General features: G+C 38.0%; 1 protein-coding gene across 2 annotated transcripts in view; it reads right to left on the reverse strand.

Annotated features, from left to right (window-relative positions):
- The window catches only part of LOC117101828 (adipolin-like), a 28,614-nt gene extending 12,626 nt beyond the window's left edge, over window positions 1–15,988 (reverse strand). The window contains exon 1 of one of the 2 annotated variants that reach the window (XM_033241929.1): window positions 14,953–15,988. In XM_033241929.1, the coding sequence (XP_033097820.1) occupies window positions 14,953–15,087 (135 nt within the window). In that variant the 5' untranslated portion in view covers window positions 15,088–15,988. The remainder of the gene's footprint in view (window positions 1–14,952) is intronic. The other variant, XM_033241928.1, reaches the window with a different exon arrangement.
- Window positions 15,989–18,930: the final 2,942 nt, after the last annotated feature.

Below are 18,930 nucleotides of genomic sequence, written 5' to 3' on the forward strand. Positions count from 1 at the left end.
AAATGTTGGACCTCCATCGTATAGTACTACTGTTGTCAGCCTGTCTCTTATACACATCTAGATGTGTATAAGAGACAGTATATATTAATCTTATTAACACTATTTTATGTTATTCATTTTAAGTTTTGTTCTATTCGGGTTCCACCTTTTTAAGATGTTACTTTCACGATATAATTTCGCAAGTGAAAATAAACTGAATCTTGAATCTAAAGACGTGGCCGGCTGACAAGATGGTTAATTGGTTTGTAGTTATCCTTTTGGAACGGTACTCATGTATATAATGCCCTTGGTCGATTGTTCTGCCGATGATGGGTATAAAATGACCTAGAATTAATCACCATCGTCATGGAAACAACACCGCACTTTAATTGTTGAATGTAGTAATTATCCAGTGAAGATTCCTCTTCAGGTAACATTTACACAAAAGCAGGCAACAATTTGAAGTTTTTTCCACTTTTCATTGGCCTTGCATGGTGTTTTAAGTGACAGTTTTGCGCGTAGCTTCCATACAAGTCTTGACGTCACTGAACACACGTCCAGTTTTATGTTTGCCTAGTAAATCGTTGGTGAACCCGCACTTATCTCCTATGCATAAAACTAATACACACTGAGCTATCATTTGTGTGATTGTTGGAGTAGGTAGCGCGTAGCATATACACACGCTGGTATCTTTGTATACCTCCAATGAAATAAATAGTGTATTTTCTCGTACACCAAAGGCCTTCTCCGGATAGTGTAGTCTATAGAAATGTCATCAAGATTTTGCAAAGTCGCCCTAAACGTAGGCCTACTTGATTATGAACTAATAATCGCCTAAAGTATTCCTAATGCAGCAGTTAACCGGCCAAAAATATACAGTAGCTCTTTTATGGACACATCGGTTTGTAATTGTCATATTTATATTTAATAGCAGAACCTTTTTTTAATGAACTGATTTACGAGAGTCTGCTTTTGATGACTTATCAACATTTATGTTAGTAAATATTTTTAAGCAAGGTTGTTGCTTAATAATCCGGTAATAAGTGTGTCTAATCGTTAAGTAGGTAATTAGTTAAATCCGGGTCAACTGGTTTGATACGGTAAGTAACGCGTGCCTTCGCGGTTGTTATCCACGTGCACAGTTAATTCTTTAAAGGGTTTTCAATTTATCATTTTTATCTTGTTTATTGTAAAAGCGTAGGCTTGTTGCGCAATATCGTGGTGACCTGGTGAAAGTTACTTTATTGTTAGCTTTAGGCCGCGCCTGTGTTTTCTTTTTCTGGAGGAACTAGCCTAACAAATGTCACCGTTATTTCCCCAAGAAATATGTTAAGATGATGGTTTTATTCATACTTAAAGCGATTTTTACTCGTTACACACTTCACAATTAGTAGTCTCTGTCAGCCAGCGCGCGCGTACTGTGCGCACAGCCAATCACAGGATAGATAACTTATCCATTCAACGCAAACTTAGCGCACATTATGTTTTTAATTGACCTAAAGGTGGTTACATGGTAGCGTCTTCGTCCTGTGATGATATACCTCATCGAGGAAGGGATGCTATACCAATATAACTAAATGAAGATTTCAACACGGACAGGCCTTGTTTGTCAACGTCGGGTCACGTTGGACGAAAGAAGGTGTGAAAAATCTTGAGTGCAAAAGACAACGTAAATATGCACACATATGACATAAGATAAGAAAATGAGAATCATTCCACAGCTTACATGCAATAAACGCTAAGTTAGGTTGACTGGTGATTTCCCGGCGTGAGTGTCTAGCCTATATTCTATCATTCGGATCGATTACATACAACTACGAACGCAACTTTAGGCCTTAGATCAACTGGGAATACAGTAAAAAGTTTATGAACCATTGAATGTCACAAATCTTCGGATTTCTAAGCCTTATCATCAATGGACCTAAGTAGAATCGGTAGTCGTATTGTTTTTTTTTCATAGAATGTTCACTTCACATCAAGGACCTACATCAACCGGCGCCGGATTGGCCCAAACTATACAGGACATCAATGAATTACACACAATCTCAATCATCAGAATTTCTGAATAGTTTTCAAAGCTGCTACCGTGTAATAAAACATTTAATAAGTCGCCTAGCAACAATGTTGATATTCCTACGCGGATGCAATAATTTCGGCGCCAATGTGCTCCAATCCGCAGTCCCTCGACGGCCGGTCTATTATTGTACGATAAGCAAATACACGACAAAAACACGCAAACGAACACAAAAGTAGAAAGTATCACCGATAGAACTTGCATGAGGAATAAAAAAGTTAAACAAAGTTGACTTATAGGATAGAAGTCACGGACGCGTTTTGAGACTTGGAATTGGCGTCGGCATTTTTCAAAGTTGGGCTACCCTAGGCTTGTCGCCCGTATACGGTCGTGCATATAGCTCCATGGTTAAGGGGATTTCACTGATGTAGTCACCGATTATTCCTAAAACAAACTCCTCGACAGATTTTAAAAGTGATGTCATGCCCCGCGTTCAAGGATAAGCCCCGATTTGAACTTTATAGTAATAGAAGAGGGAAGCCGATACGGTCCGAGACCACTAAATATTTTCAAAATTAATGAAAAAATGTGAAAAATAAGAAAAGAAAATTGCATTCAACTTAAAGTTTGAGAGTGCCACTTTCGTCTAGAGGTGCCATAGATTTTTTGGGAAGGGTATAATAAAGAGGTTTAAAATCAACCATGGTGTTATCGTGAGAGAAACCCCTTTTTTACGTGTCTGTTGTGGACATAATCAGTAGAAGGCCTATACATCAACAAAATCACACATGGGCGTATAATGTCCAATTGTTTGCACACGTGCTCATTCCAGACTAACAGTTACGAGCGAGTGGGCCTGGTGACAGCAGAGCCCTCTTCATTTTCAAATAAAAATCTTTTAGAAACACTTAAAACACACAAGATACATAGGCCCAATAATGAGGGAACTGTTGAAATATACTTCCTTTTTTGCCCCTCCTCCCTGCAGCAATCAACTATCATCAACGAACTCTTAATTATTCTTAGTAGCCCAAGGTATAATGAGACTGGAAAAAAGACTGGATGTCTCCAAATCATTCAAAATGATACAGTTTTACTCATTTTAGGCCAAAGAGCTCGTGCTTCGCTATCGCATGATCTTTCGTGACGAAATTTTAACCCCAAGGGTAGTGCCTAAAGTGGGTGATAACAGGCTACACTACCCATATGAAATCATTTCGTGGGCCAATTAACACTTCAACGTTAAACTGTAAATTGCTGTCTCTTATACACATCTAGATGTGTATAAGAGACAGGCTATAAAGTAGTCCCATTTGGGCCAAAAACTTACTTTACGTTTGTCACAATTAACAAAAATTAAAAACAGGATGAATTGTTTCATCAGGATATGAAAACTCGATATTTGTGAGAGTTTCAGCTTACTCCATTTCTGGACCATCACAGTATCACGGGTGAAGGATTTATCTGCAATGTGACGTCATGATTGACATACTTTTACCAAGTAATTCACGTTCTAATTCGTATTGACTTCATTAGTAAAATGTGTATTTAATTGTTTCCAGTTGTGTAATTCACACTCGGTAACGAGGGCTAGTGTGTGATTTACCGCTCATTTTACTAGTTTCCAATAAATCACAGGCCGTGGAATGCCTGATCCCCTCATCCTCTCGAAAAGCCTACACGGAGTCAGGGTACACTGGGCCTGTTTGCAGGGATGGCGCCAGCGGGTGGGGAAAGGGAGGGGGCGGCCCCCCTGTCGGGGAGGGCTGCCCTCCCCCCACCCACCTTTGGGGGAGAAAAAGCACAATTCGTCGGGGAGAAAAAAAAAATTATATGTATTTTCTACATATTAGTAACTCTAAAATCGATTAAATAAGCCTTTGAAACCCCCAAATTGTCAAAATTTTCGGGGCGCTCCCCCTCCCCCCGGACTACTTTCGAAAACTTTTAATCGAAGCTCGACCACGCCCACTTTGCTTTCGTCGGGGAAATCTGACCTCTCGTCGGGGCATCGTCTCCCTGTCAGGGACCTCGCCCCCCCCCACCCCCGTCAGGCAAATCCTGGCGCCACCCCTGCCTGTTTGGTACTACTGGTAAAAAGAATGGACAATTCTCACCGAAAATTAGGTAAAGTTAAACACCATTGGTAAAATACAGTACCGTACTGTATTTTATAGTACTGCAAACACGAAAGTGGAAATTCATCGATTTACGATAGGGGCTACCAAAAAATACTAATTCGACTATAGGCCAACAAATATAATTGAGTATAAATAAATATTTGACACTGGTGCTCAGTTGGCAAAATTTGTCAGACTATTTACACTACCGAAATGAAGAGGCAGACCTGGCCACTGAACAATAAATGTTTTTAAATAAAGTTATTTAACTTCGAACTATTAGGTATTGTTAATAAATCGGCGTTGAATGGACGACAATTTGCTTATAATGAACTGATATTATCAACTGCCATAATGAAAATAAAGTAAAAATACATTCCGATTAACAATAACACTGTTTCTTTGAGTACGCCCACTGCCTACGAATAAAACCACTGAAAATATATTCCATTCAGTAATAAATAGGGCCTAGGTGACAGGTGTACAAAATTAGATTGCAAAATTTCATTCGCAATTGATACTTTTCAACGAACTGTCGTTTACGGACGGAAACATTGTTGATCAAATTATTATTATCTTTGTCTATGGACCTCTATGAAAGGGAAAACCTGGAGGTGATGACTTTGTATTGTAAGCAGAAATAAGCGTTTCAAATTGCCAAATTTTCTGGAGGCAGATTGGGCGTGGAGAACATGTATGAACAAACAAATCAAGAAGTCAATTGGAGCTGACGTTCCGGAAGCGCTTTAATGACCAAGCTATAAACGCACTACAAGAAACCAATACGGTAACATTCCTGTTGCGCGCATGCTTTATCGACTTTTAAAAAGAGTTTTTATAGATTTTATATTTATATAGGTCTGTACAAGTGAGTGTCTTAGGTGTTTCTTCACAACACACACCTGTGTTAACGCCATTGGTATGCTTATTACCTTACCATCTCATATCATATCGTGTTATCTCAGCACTTATTTCTATAATTGAATCGGAAGTCACTTATGTTTTGACTTCTTGACCTAACCACTAAAATCACATGCTGAATATACTATAAACAGCCGGTCAATTCGCAAATATTAATATGTAATGTACCTCCGTATATACTCGGCGAATTACAATACAATTTATGGAACGCGAACCGTTTCAAAAATCCGCCTGAGGGCGCTTGTGTGCCGGTTCTTGTTAAAATGAAATGTTGAATTTTAACTTAATTACTACAATAAACAATGTAGTTTACAACCAGCCACGAAGTACATAGGCAAGAGCATAGATCAGTTGGGCTACTAATTTGAAGATTGCAATGGAATACAACATATGAAGCTCGCTACGACCTCGGCCCTATTTCCTAAACAGTAAAGCCGGGAACTAACTGCGTCGTACGACCGTCGGCCGACAAATATAACCCCGTCCCCTTTGAGAGCTTGACGACACGACGCCACCGTCTGCTGATTGTCGGCGAGTGTCTGAACGGATCGTCATGATCCGTTGTGCGGCCGTCGTGGCGTTGTAATTGCGTCGGCGCGCCGACTACCGTCGGTCGCAGTGAGTGGCCGGTTTAAGATCGCTTGCGAATCATTCTTCAATGTAAAGGTTATGTTCGCTCCCTGGGCTCGACCTATCCGCACTTAATATGAGGCCTACATAATGTTATTAAATTACGCCTAACTTATGTTGGCAAAAAAGGCATTCCCATTGCTACTCAATTGCCAAGATAACACATACGTATGGAACTAACGACTAATGAATAAATAAGTAGGCCTAGTTCTATAAATTTCGGTTCACACCAACACCGTAACTAGACTAACTGTAGAGCAGCAATAGAGCGTTATGTTTACGACCACTACCGTAAAATATAGATAATAACAGATAAGACAACTTTTATTGTCCATGGTGACACTGTTCTCTTTTTAATTCAATCGTAAAACAGTGCATGTCTATATAAACGTACACACAAGCGCACTTGTTTAAAAATGCAATTATTTCGCACAACATAAAATACATAGGCATATTTTAAACAGCTTCATATTGCCTTAACCTTATTAAGACAATTATAGAGACCCAGGCCTATCATCCATAAACAAAATGATTTCAATGTACCGTACTGGAATCAAGGTGCTTAGTCGTCAATTTCAAATAGGCCTATCTCAGAGAAGCGCAGAACACACAAAAACACGACTCACATTATGAATAGCTAAATTATTAAATAGGCCGAAGTCCACATACGGTACCTTTTCTTCGCTATTCATCATGTTTAGTGGCCTAAATGAAATTGTTATCAAGATATTTTCATTTATCGCTATTTTATGATGACCAAATGAGGTTTTGCAGCCGAACAGTTATAATTACACGCAAAGATACGGTATCAACTCTAATTTTCTATTCTTTCAAAATCTCGGAGTTTGCAGAATACCAGCTGACACGACGACAAAGAGAATAAAGTTTGCTCAAATTAATACACATATTTTCACTGTACAATTGTAAGTACGGTACCAGTATGTTCTAGATGGATGTCGTAAAACGTATTGTTTGTCGTTACTATGGCTACTACACGGTAGAGCTTTGTAGACGACATTGTTCTTCTCTATTTAATTTTTCATAAACGAGATTAGCTTAAGTCTGAAGAAGTATCAGATAAGATAATATGTCCTGCTATTCGTCGTGTGAATGCGGTGCGCGCGAATGCGTTTATATACCAGGCGCTCGTTCACGCAGTACCGCGTACGGTACACAATGCATTGATGCGAATAAAGTTATTCTTGCACATTGCGTCATGCATGCAAAGCGTGTTAACGCGTTGTTTGTCAACAGGAAGTAAAATTATGGCGAAGTACATGCAAGTTCATTTTTACATGCATATGTTTTCGTTCCGATGTTTTTCGATGAGAAATCAATCGACGACTTGTCTCTTTAAATCCCATCAAGTGTGCGTTGAATGATAAAAGAGGCGTCTGTTCTAATGCATCATGATATAATATACCCAGGTCTATGCCTGACGTGTGGTTAGCGCTTTTGTGGATTACCGGTACCGTAGTAAACTATACGGGAAATACGACTAGGTCTATGCGTCCAGAACATTTGTTTGTAAAATAAATGGGTTTTTTTCCATCAATATATTAAAGCAGGGTAGGCCTCTTCTTGTTGATATCGTAACTCCCACCCGCATCGCGTATGTCTCGTCTTCGTCGTAACGTAGTAAATGAACCGAGGCCTCACTACATGAAAAGACAAAATCAAGGTTCCGTGGCAATTAGTTTGATGCGAGTCCTGTCTAATTAACACATCACAAGAGTACCGCGCCGGTAGGTCATACATAGCCTACAGCTACCCTGTACTGAGTACTCGGTTTATAAAGTGTTGGACATGCGTTACGTTGTGTACAGTTCAACGCCTAAACAAGTTGTGTGACATTTAGACTGTGGGCCCGACATTAACAAGTTTGTGTTGTGTAGCGTTACGTTCTCTATATGCACAAGGACCATCATAAATAATAAATAAATAATGTAAAACATTGACTGGTGATGCAAACCACCATAATTTATCTACTTATTTAATGCGTATTAACCAAAATGGCTACATTAAAATATTTTGGAAAATTAGTAAAGGTGTAGTGGTTGCCGTTCAATCCCAGGGTCCTTTAACGTCCAAGAATAAATCAACTGAAGAAGCCATGATATAATTATCCACAAATTTACATTTTCAGACGTTACAGTAGTCTTCTCTTCAAACGACAATGAAAATCAAATTCGATGCAAGTCATTGTGACAACCTATTGTATTAGATAGGAAACTGAATAGTCATGCCCTAAGGAGTCTGACTGACGGACTTTTAGGGTCACACGCTGTGCTAACTCTGTACGCGCGAATGCCTCAACGCTTCTTATGGTGGCCTGCGTACGGCAGGCGAATCGTTGATGAATGTTGACGGCATCTAAAGTTTGAAACGATGCCAGCTTCTGAAGAGCAACAGTTCTACAATTTTGAATTGTTTCTTTGCAGCGAATTTTCAGTGAAGCCATTGATAACATTACTTAGAATCTCAGTGTTCCGTGTTCAAATCTTCACAATAACACTTCATGGTACAGTACTTAATACGGTGTCGAAATATACCTTAAATGACGTCATGTGTTAGGATATGGTTTATTAACTTGCAATAGGATTATTCTCAGATTCAATATTTTAAATGACGTCACTGAAATGCCAAATCAATCAAAGGCAATGACCACATAAAACGCGGATAGGAAGCTATTCGAGTTGTTTCGATTGCCCTTGTCGAGACCCTTTATAGCCTATTGTGCGCAATATGATCACACCCTCAAATGACGTTTTCTGTACTTTTACAGCTTAATGTTTCACTGAACGAGGTATTTCCTACACTTGAAAATAACTTCCGGGCGTACGCACAACATGATATAAAACTATAAAGCTTGGCTAAACCGTTATTGGCATTATTTTATCTGTCGCTATTAAATATATATATATATGTATATCCTCCGCTTAACAGTCCGTTAAGCGGAGGATACACGATGGTATTCACCGGGTCAACAATGAGATATATGGTATCGATGCGTTCTGTGCCGGGAACAGTTAGGATTGAAAAATTGAAAAATAAATCCTTTTGGGGTTCTATTTTTCTAAAGAGTGGTTCGTGATTTGAATGTGTTACCTGGTTCTGAAATCGAGTTTAATGTCGAGCGATATTCACAGACTTCAAACGCAACCGTGCGGGTGATGTGAGTTCGACCACGGAACTATATATTGCGCACGCGGGCAGCGGCTAACACCCATCATAATCAACAAGTCCTTTACGCAATCTCATGACTGAAAATGTCATCAATTACACAGCAACTGTCAATCATTCAGACAGGAGATGTACACTCAATCAACATACAAGCAAAGTTGTATACTCTAAGTAGAAGGATAATATGATATACAATAAACACCGGTGTGTTTAGCCATAGGTTCTGTTTAATGTCATGATTGTAATCCGCGGGGGCAGTACAGACGTGTACCAAGAAAACACGCTGACCATTTCCAGAATATAACAGTTTGCAATTTCCGTTACAATGTGCAGTAACTAGTTAAAGGTACATAGTATCAATATCAATGTCCCTAGAGTGTGCTGTTTTAAACTATAGGCCTATACCTTTGCGATTAAATCGTGACCGCAATATTAATATTGGACGTACACTGACCATGTGAACGCGCCAGGTGACGGTCACCAGGTAACGCACACCAGTTCAAAATGGACAAACATGTCACACCTACATAGTACTTTCACTGCGACCCATTTATTTAGATGTGGAATCGGACCACATGAGTTATATGGGACTTAAGAAAATCAGGTACCAACCTACGTTTTTATTTTTTTAAATAAAAAAAAAACAAAAAAAAAACAAGTTGTTTAGTGGGATGCCAGGGGGAGCACGCGCTTCCCCCTTGAAAATGTCCGAAGCCAAAAATTCGTGTCCTCAATAATTAATCATCGAACCCCCACTCCATTGCTTCTCCCCGTCAGCTCCCCCATTTAAAGTCTTCTAGATACGCCACTGCTACCTAATGTATGATATGGAGTAAAGTGAAAAACTACCAAGTTATTTTATTTTGTTTTTTATATTGTTGGATGGGGTTGACGAAATAATGAAATGGTTCGTGCTAAAGTTATGAATTTTCTGCATGGCCTATTGAACCAGACTTTTCTTCTTGGTTTTACCCGAATTAAAATTCGGATTCCCTTAATTGAAAATCGGATAAAACCCTGAGTGGATCTTAATTAGGCATAGGCCTATTTCACGGGTTTGATGAGCTTTCGCGACAAATTATTAAACTAGGTGAGTGTAATACAATAAAGCTTAGGCCTTTTAAAATCTGAGGAGCATTTCTTTACGTGGATTTTATGTTGACGGGCAAAAAATAAAGACTGTTTAATACCAAGTAACCTTGCGTGGCTGATAGACTCTAAACCAGTGATAAGATTTAATGACTGCATAAAAATCCGCAGTCTACATGTTCGAAAGTGATTACGAGTTATAGTCATACCGTATTGGTCTATACGCGCGCGTAGCTTGGTTCACACTATATAGGGCAATCGAACTTAACAAAATGTATTATCTAATGACCATGGATACGCGTATGTCCCACAAACACGTCCGTTTACACTACTTTTGGCAATATCCATGGGTCAGGGCTAAGTGGAGAGGTTCTTTTTGATGTGTTGTTGCAAACGCAAAACGTCTAAACTAAATGTAAAACAAAGCTTTAGCCTTAAATTTTACGTTATCACAAGTGATTACGAAAAAATTAAGAACGGAGCTCGGTTATTAAAAAAACACAGAAAGGCGAATTGTCCCACGGGCTTTAAATTTATAAAGTAAACTTGTAAAAGTATTAATATAACATTATAGGCCTAGCCATAAGTTATACTTCCCTATTGTGGAGTTCTGTAACAGACGCAAATGTGGACTTTTCAACACACTACTGGGAGTAGGCTACATCCTAATGCGTTTCTCCGCAGTACATTTGTTATTCAAAGATAAGTAGTACTGTAATGTGATTCCAAAAGAACACAGTAACACATCGCAAACAATTTAAGTTAGTAACTAACTCCCCGGGAGCTTCATCAACGAAACACGGTAGTCAAAGTTTGTATACCTGACATGAGTAGCTAAAGTTATAACCATAACAGTGCTACTAAGTAATGACTGGTTCCCTAGTGCGAGATGCGTGCGCGTGGTAGGCGTCTGACGTATTACTGACCACATACCGATAACTGTTTAATTTCCAAGTGGTATATGTTTAATTTGTTCTTAATCAAAAGTGATATTTTTCAATATGTTATTCTACAAACGGTCACGGCCATCGGGAAATCTTTTTTGACGCATGCGCTTGTACTCGATTGATATCAGAATGTGTCATGCATTAAGATGTATCATGGAGGAAAAAAATAACCTCCATGGGTGTATTAATCATAAGGTCTAGGCCTATAACAGTGTAGTTAGTAGGCCTAAAGATAGTAGTAGTGTGTTACTGTAGTAGAGTATAGTACTATCATCAGACTTAAATTTCAATGTAGGGCTAATTTTCTTTCATTTTTTCATGTTCTTTTTTAATTAAAAAATTGTAAATGGAAAACAAGCCGGATGCCCTGCCAGTCCCTTGGAATTCTCGTTACCTACGTTAAACTGGTAGAAGTAGAGTTGGAGAATACAAAAAAGATAACGAGTTAACAGTATGGAGAGCGATAATGAACAGACTTATAGAAGAATATAAAAAAATACCAATAGAAATTGTAGAAAAGGGGTGATAGCAGTTAAAATGACAACAAAAACATTTAGAAAATGTACTGAAAGCATAAGCCTGCGGAATTCTTGGAAGTAATTGGCGATTACGAGGCATGAGATCGTATCGGCTGCGGCACATTTGATAGCGATCTTCAAGTCGTGTTGCCGCCTGGCATCTGTGGGCGCGTTGGCAGCACGCGTTGGTCCTGTCGTAATTTCAGACTGCGGTTTTTTTAGTTGAAATATAAAAACCGGCTGGCATGATCTTTAATCCTGAAATTGATAATTAACCACCGATGGAGAATTTATTTAACAAATTTGGAAACCAGGCGTTTAGAATTTCAAAATGTAGAGCAGGCTATTCTGACATTTTACTTCGTTTAAAATAAATTTTTTGTTGTAAGAATTTTAAAAATTGTAAAGAGTGACTTTTACTCAGTTGAGCCAATCGAAGCATCTGTAGACTGAAACAGTTTTTTTTTTTTGGCTACTAATAAAACTCATGCAATTTATAATTTCAAGACGATGTCTAGGCGCCAAATGAATCAAAGTCGGTTTTTCCTAGTCGAAACCACCCAATATCGGTAGCGCTAATCACATCAAGGGCTCGACAGCAGATAGGCAAACCCAACAGACAATAGGGCCTATATATCTGAGGCCTTGTCATATCATTCCATTCTATCCACCGTATAGTAAAGAAAGGGGCGTGCGGAACTTCTGGTTAGTATCATAGATTTCAATGTATTTGTTATATTTCGATTAAATAAACCGCGTCAATCATAGCTCCAAGCGTCAACAAATTTTATACCAGAACACGTAACCTTAAAGGGGGTGTAGTTTAACGTCGCACATTAAATTGTCAGTCGTCTGAACCACCGGATGTCTACTTTTACTGTATATACATTTTTTTTTATTATATAAGAACACATTTTATAAGAACACTGAGGCTGAAATTGCTTAAAAATTAAGAACAAAATAAGAACAAATTGAGGCTGAGGTAGAATGTCAAACTAGAAAAACCAAAAAATAATATCTGTACCTTATGTGCAGTAGGTGTGACTATGCAATACCCTCTATAATACAGTACAGTTTAGGTGTACCTACCTCCCATTTGGGGCCATTTTTGAACCGGGCCATTTTTTATGGGCCTTTCATTCAGGGGCCATTTTTTGCGGGGCTGCTTTCACCTCCCAGTACAGTGTATACTGCTGTACAATCATAATTTTCTATGTTTGAAAAGTGTGTAAAATAAGAACAAAATAAGAACATTTTGAGCCTGAAATCTGTCAAAAAATTAGAACACTGAGCCTGGGCAAAATTTTACTGGTTCTTATAAAAAAAAAAAGTGTAGTAATACATTTGCTATGTAGGAAAGATTACGTATTAATATAGTGTTGTATTTCACGCATTATTCCAATACACAATGTAAAACCGGGGATTATCTTCCGTCCATCAATCCTAATGGGTCGGGAGCATTGACCCTATTTTCGGGTTTGTGTTAATATAGCCCAAATAATGTAATTGCATTTCTTTCACTTAATTACAGGCCTATATAAGCTACACTGTAAGAACGGTGTTTTGAATTTAACACAGTCTTTCTCCCACCCCACCCCGTATCCCCAACCCACCCCACCCCGTACAGGGAATCAATATCATCATTAGTGTCCCTCTTTCAGTCAGGTCTCTACTTTCGGGGCCCGTTTACACGCCAACTAAATCATGGACACCCTGCATCGAAATTAAAACACCCTCATGAGCAATAGCAAGTATAGGTCAACGACCATGTTACATGTATGATGTTCAATTTGGAAGAAAAAAAAGTTTGTTCGGACGAGAATGTTTAAGAAGGTATTTAGCCTTAAAATAACTTCATACTTCAAAACCAATCAGGGTTTAAGATCTCACAGTGGATAGTACTAATTAGAATCGAAATTTTATTGTATAGTAACGAATCTCCTTTTCGTCTTCCTTTATTTGAAATGTCAACATTATTCGTTGAATCACCGGGAAAGTGTCATTCTTCGCGGCAGTGGTGCTAATAGTATTACGTGAAGACGTTGCCTCTCAGGTATATGGGAGGCAGTGTTTTACAACAGCCTAATTATTCTCTTATCTGTGCTTTGTTTGCCGATGAATAGATGGGCTTAGTTGAGAGCGTGAACAAGTACAGCTAAGGCGTCAATCCCTATAGGCCTACAGAAAAGCGAATGGCAGGTGGCCAAGAGCAGAAAAAAGGCACAGATGGACGCAGTGAAGCAGTCAAGCTAATTAATCATTCATTTATATATAAGAAATCAGGATGTTGCTCGATCGATACCGATTATGCAGATAACTCGAACCCATGGTACTCGGTGTCACCGGGCACCCACAAGATTAGACCATAGAGCAAAGAAACTTTGCTGTATGATTAGACCAACGTGCCAATGTCAGGCATATCGAATTTTTAATCGTACTTGAGTAAATAACATTAGTTGTTGGTCTTTAAAGTATTAACTCGTCTAGACCTATTTTTATTATTATTAGTTCTATACTCATAATTCATTTTCTAGTCCTTAGTTATATTATAATAAGTGACGTCTCTGGCTCCAATATTTATTGTGAAGTCATCATTTAAATGTGTAGTAAATTATGCAGCTCGATATTCCACGTTACCCACACAGGAAATTGCAAAGAACAACTCCCTGCCCAACCCTACAATCCTCCACATCATCATCATTTGGCCAACGAGACGCACAACCAATGGTGGCTCCAGAAATTATCTGACAGGGGTTTTGGGGTCCGAACCGAGGGGCCAAATTAATAGAGCCTCGGTCAGGGTAAAGGAATAAAAATTCCACGTAGGATTCAAGGGGAGATTTTTATGGCTTAGTATGGCCAGTATAACAAATTCCTGATAGGCCTATGGCCCAAAATTGTAGACAAAAAATTAAGGATTTTCAATCAAAATAACATTATTTGGACAGGAAACAATATTTTTAGTCCGACGATATCGTAATGGCATAGGACCCCTGATCGGCGGTGGGTGGGAATCGACAGGGGAGAGGGTTTCCCCCTGGTGGCACCACTGCGCCTATCTATTTGGTATGTAGAGACCATGTGAAACTAACCATTAACAGCAATTAACGAGACGTACAGCTATTACTTTGCTAGTGGTTAATAATCCCATCCCATTTCCGTCTCAAAGCCCTATTCAAATAAAAATTAATGAAAAGTTTCCAATAAGCTCTACTCTACCGTACAGTCCGACTCTCTTATTTAAGATTTTTACCGTATACTAATAATAAAGACAGACGAATAAGATTTTTTTTTCATTTTAATTTGCATTTAGGAACATTCAAGCCTTAACTTTTAATTTTTAGGCCTTCATTAGCAATTTCATTTAAATATTCGTCTGCTGAAAGCTTACTTGATTTAATCAAAAGTTGGCCTAGCAAGGCCAATAATATATTTTTATTAAAATAAAAAGATGCCAATTAAAAATCGGGATTATTGCGGTAGAGTAGGACCTAGGCTTGGATTATGGAAGGCCTATTAACCTAATAAATTAAAAAAATATACATTCTTACCACGGACGTGTAGCTGCCGTAGTCCTCCCCGTCACCACCATCTTCTGGGTAACCATTTTCCTTCAAGTAATCCGTTGGGTTGCCATAGCAATATGACAGAATGCAGACGATGCAAATAGATAAGTAAAACCTCATGCCGCCAGCGAGTTTAATCACAAAAAATTCCTAAGATGCTACAGCACGATAATTATATAATCCTGGTAATGGTCCAAGAAATAAATTCCTGGAGCTCAAGAAACAACGCTATATCGGTTTGAAATATTTAATTATATTAGCTACTCCTAGGCCTACAGAAAATTCATTAGACTGACTGGTCAAAAAACCTGAATTATTTAAACGAACCAATTCAATATTCGTGGAGAAACACTCAATATCAGCTACTCTAGACCAAAATAAATATTCTTTTCACATTTCGCCGAGTCGTATAAGGATGTCCTTGTCCACACGTCCCTCAACATTACTCGCGACTGGTGTTAATTTATACGAAACAACGTTAATTAGTGCTGTCTCAACGCAAGCTAGAAAATCAGAAATGACAACGCTCATTCACCAAGTAGAAGTGTGATGCCCAGTGTCGTAACACACTCAATACACCCGCACAGGACACATGAAATCAAAGTACTGTTACGTAACATACGCTTACGATTCTACGTGCTATTTGTGTTCACTTGTATCACATACAGTACACGTGCGAATTTACGTACGATAAGTTTATATCAAATCCTCCTGTGTGAATCGTTAATAAAACGAGTTTATTGTCCCAACGAAATTATTTCTCTTTTCCAAACTCATAGCCCTCAAAATGACGATAGACGAATGACGTTTTCGATTTGACTGGCGGGCTCTTAAGAATGACTGCTACATCAAAATGAACTTGTACGATTGAGCACAGTGGTTATAAGCTTCCCCAACGACGTAACAACTCCCCTCAATGACAATGAACTCTGTTCTCACAGTTCGGATTTATTTATAAGCCAGAAAGCTGTGATCCCGCGCATGTGGGACATGATGATTGTCTCGCCCTAGTGGGTTCGTACTCGCTACTCGTCCGCAAATGGGACGCTTCGCATCATCTCTACAGTAGAAATTGGGCTATTATTCATACTGGAGGCGAGATCAACAACCGCTGCAGCAGGCTCAAGTTACATGGATTAACCAGTAATCACGTACAGTATTTTAATACCAAATGATGTTTAAAGTCGCTTCCACGAGACTTATCATTTACAGTACTCGCGTGCGCTTAATTAGCAAGCGCGTATACATGTAAATGAGGTCACGTGCTTCGTCACACTGAATCACAATGCGAAGTTACTGCCGACAAAGAAAAGGATAATTTATTTAAATATAATTCAACTGAAAACAAATTTGGTCGAAAGCCGCTTTAATCGCTTTTAAGCTCTTGTACATCGCCCATAGGCTATTTGAGGATATATAACCCAATAGGCGTGGATTTTGAAATCTATAGCCCACTACATTATCCAGGAAAAAGTTTTACTTTGAACATCGGCTCTACATAATGTGGACGTCGCTGCTGTTTCTCAGTTTCTTTGGCTATACTTAATTTGGCAATACAGTATTTATTAAATTTTATATATCAATTACAGTATTGCTATTATAACGAATGTATTTTACTACTAACAGGCTTACTTCTTAGGTAATAGGTCTGTTAATAGGCCTAGATAGAAGCTGACGCGCTTACTCAAGAATCGGGCAGTGAATGAAAAAGAAAAGAGGCTACAAACAATTAGGCATATATTATATAATTATATTTAATATATATATATATTTTATGCTATAAAAATATCGTATCCAAGTACAGTATTCCTCTGTTAAAGATCGGTGATATTAAAGTTCGAGGTTAACTATAAATGGTGGCGCTATTACCATTAATAACTTTCGAAAAAATGCACCGGCAGCAAACTTCAGAAAACATAATTACAAATTTATTTAATTTATGTTTGTATGTTTGTATGTTCATAAGGAATGCCGCCTTAAAGTTCGTGGCAAAAGACAAATTGAAAGCAATATGATAACCGTACTAGCAAAACACTATTGAGAAACAGATACACTTTTGAAGAAAACATAAAAATAACAAGCGAGACATTAATAAACAAAACGAAAATTGAGTCGAAATTTTTCATAATTCAAAGTTATCGGTAAACTAAATAGGCCCTAATATGTTAAGACTTTAACATGGAATTTACAAACCTGAATATTTAAACACACTTACCAGTTTATTTTTGAATTGAGTTGATGACAGATGTAGTCGCGTATATTGGACTAGGTTCAACTCATCTAATAATCATATTTAACTTATCAAGTACAATAAGAATATTAAAAACATAATTTTAGGCCTATTTTTGTGCTAAATAAGAAAAATGTATAGTAATAGTAAGTCACGCATAGTATGGTATGACACACCTTGTACGGTATCTGATTTAAAAAGGCATTCCCGATTCCCTACTCAAGTGCAAAGTACGTACCTTTACCTTTATTTAACTACCGGTACCAATAGGCCGATTTCATTTTTTACTACGTTTCCCATGCCCTTCAACTGAACCTACTTCAATGACGTCATATGAAAGACTCCTCCGCCAATAAAATCTCGTATCTTTACCCGTTTGTCATTAGCCAATCCTAATAATTTTTATCCGTTTTTGTCAGTTAATTTTTCGTCATGTTTGAAAAGTCCTCTCAGGTCCCCAACTACGAATCTCAGACGCCAAGGCTGTTATATGCACTGTCTATATTTTTCTCATTATTCTCGTCTTCCGAGCCAAGCGACAGTCGGACTAGATGGTGTTAAAAACCGCCCGGAGGCTGTATACCTTTTTCTGGCAATGTAAAGCCTTATGTTGATTCTTACAAGTACAGTATTTGGTATTGTAGATTCTGTACTATTACAAAAAGAATTCTCCCAAAAGGTTATGAAAACACTTAGTAGCGTGTAAACAAGCGTAGCAAACAATAAAATGGCATTGACGGTAAGAGGTTGGTTTGTTTGAAAGAGGATGAAATCTTGCGAAGGAGGTGATTCCAGACATTTAGGCCCCAATCGTTAGTTTGTCAACCGAATACTCCGGTTTGACACCTAACAATGATTATGAATTCAACTCCAGCACAAACGAGTCGTTTTACTTTGCTAAGAGCTCTATTCAAGACTTGACTCCAAGATTTATTTGCGTTTTAATAGTTACAAGTACCATAGTTACTTTTCAATACGAGTAGTATTAGACACACACATTCCACAGGGAGATAAAAATATTGGGAGGTTCATGTAATGTCAGGCCCACTATGTCATAGTCAATGCTCTATAAGGTCCGAAATGTTGGTGTTTCTGTTGTTTCTGGGCTCATTGGCAGTGACTTCGTTTAGAGTAAGCTGTATGAAAATTTTATATTGAACCTGGCTAATAAATATTTATGAATGTTTGACGACAAAAGAGACATGAATAGAGTAAGTTTGCATATAAATAACACTAACGTCACTGATACCCAACCGCATGAACAAACAACAGTGGCAACTGTTAAATAACTAGCCAAATTCAGGGCGGTTGCTCTATTAAAGCGACATTTACATCTTTTCATAGTACAGGTTTCCTTTAATTAGCATACACAAACATGCCACTGTCACTTTTAATATCAATATTCCTTACAATTGATATATTGATTGATTGATTATATTCGGTTTCAACATTAAAATAGTAAAATATAGATGAAAAAAACCCCACAAAACAAAAAAACAAAGAACATTAAAACATGAAACCAGAAACTTATTTCCAATTGGGTCCAATACAAAAACATGACATGACATAATATAAATATGGTTACATTGTTACAATAGAAGTTGCTTTTTCATCACTTTTTTCATTTTTCTTTTACGTTACAATACATATAAAAATGATTTGCAAAACAATAAAACATTCTAAAACCTTCAGGAGAAACCAGAATACCGGCAACAATGAAAAGAGAGCATATA

Source organism: Anneissia japonica, unplaced genomic scaffold (assembly GCF_011630105.1).
Source record: "Anneissia japonica isolate Jap-2015-1 unplaced genomic scaffold, ASM1163010v1 scaffold4988_len2956909_cov206, whole genome shotgun sequence".
Taxonomy (NCBI): Eukaryota; Metazoa; Echinodermata; class Crinoidea; order Comatulida; family Comatulidae; genus Anneissia; species Anneissia japonica.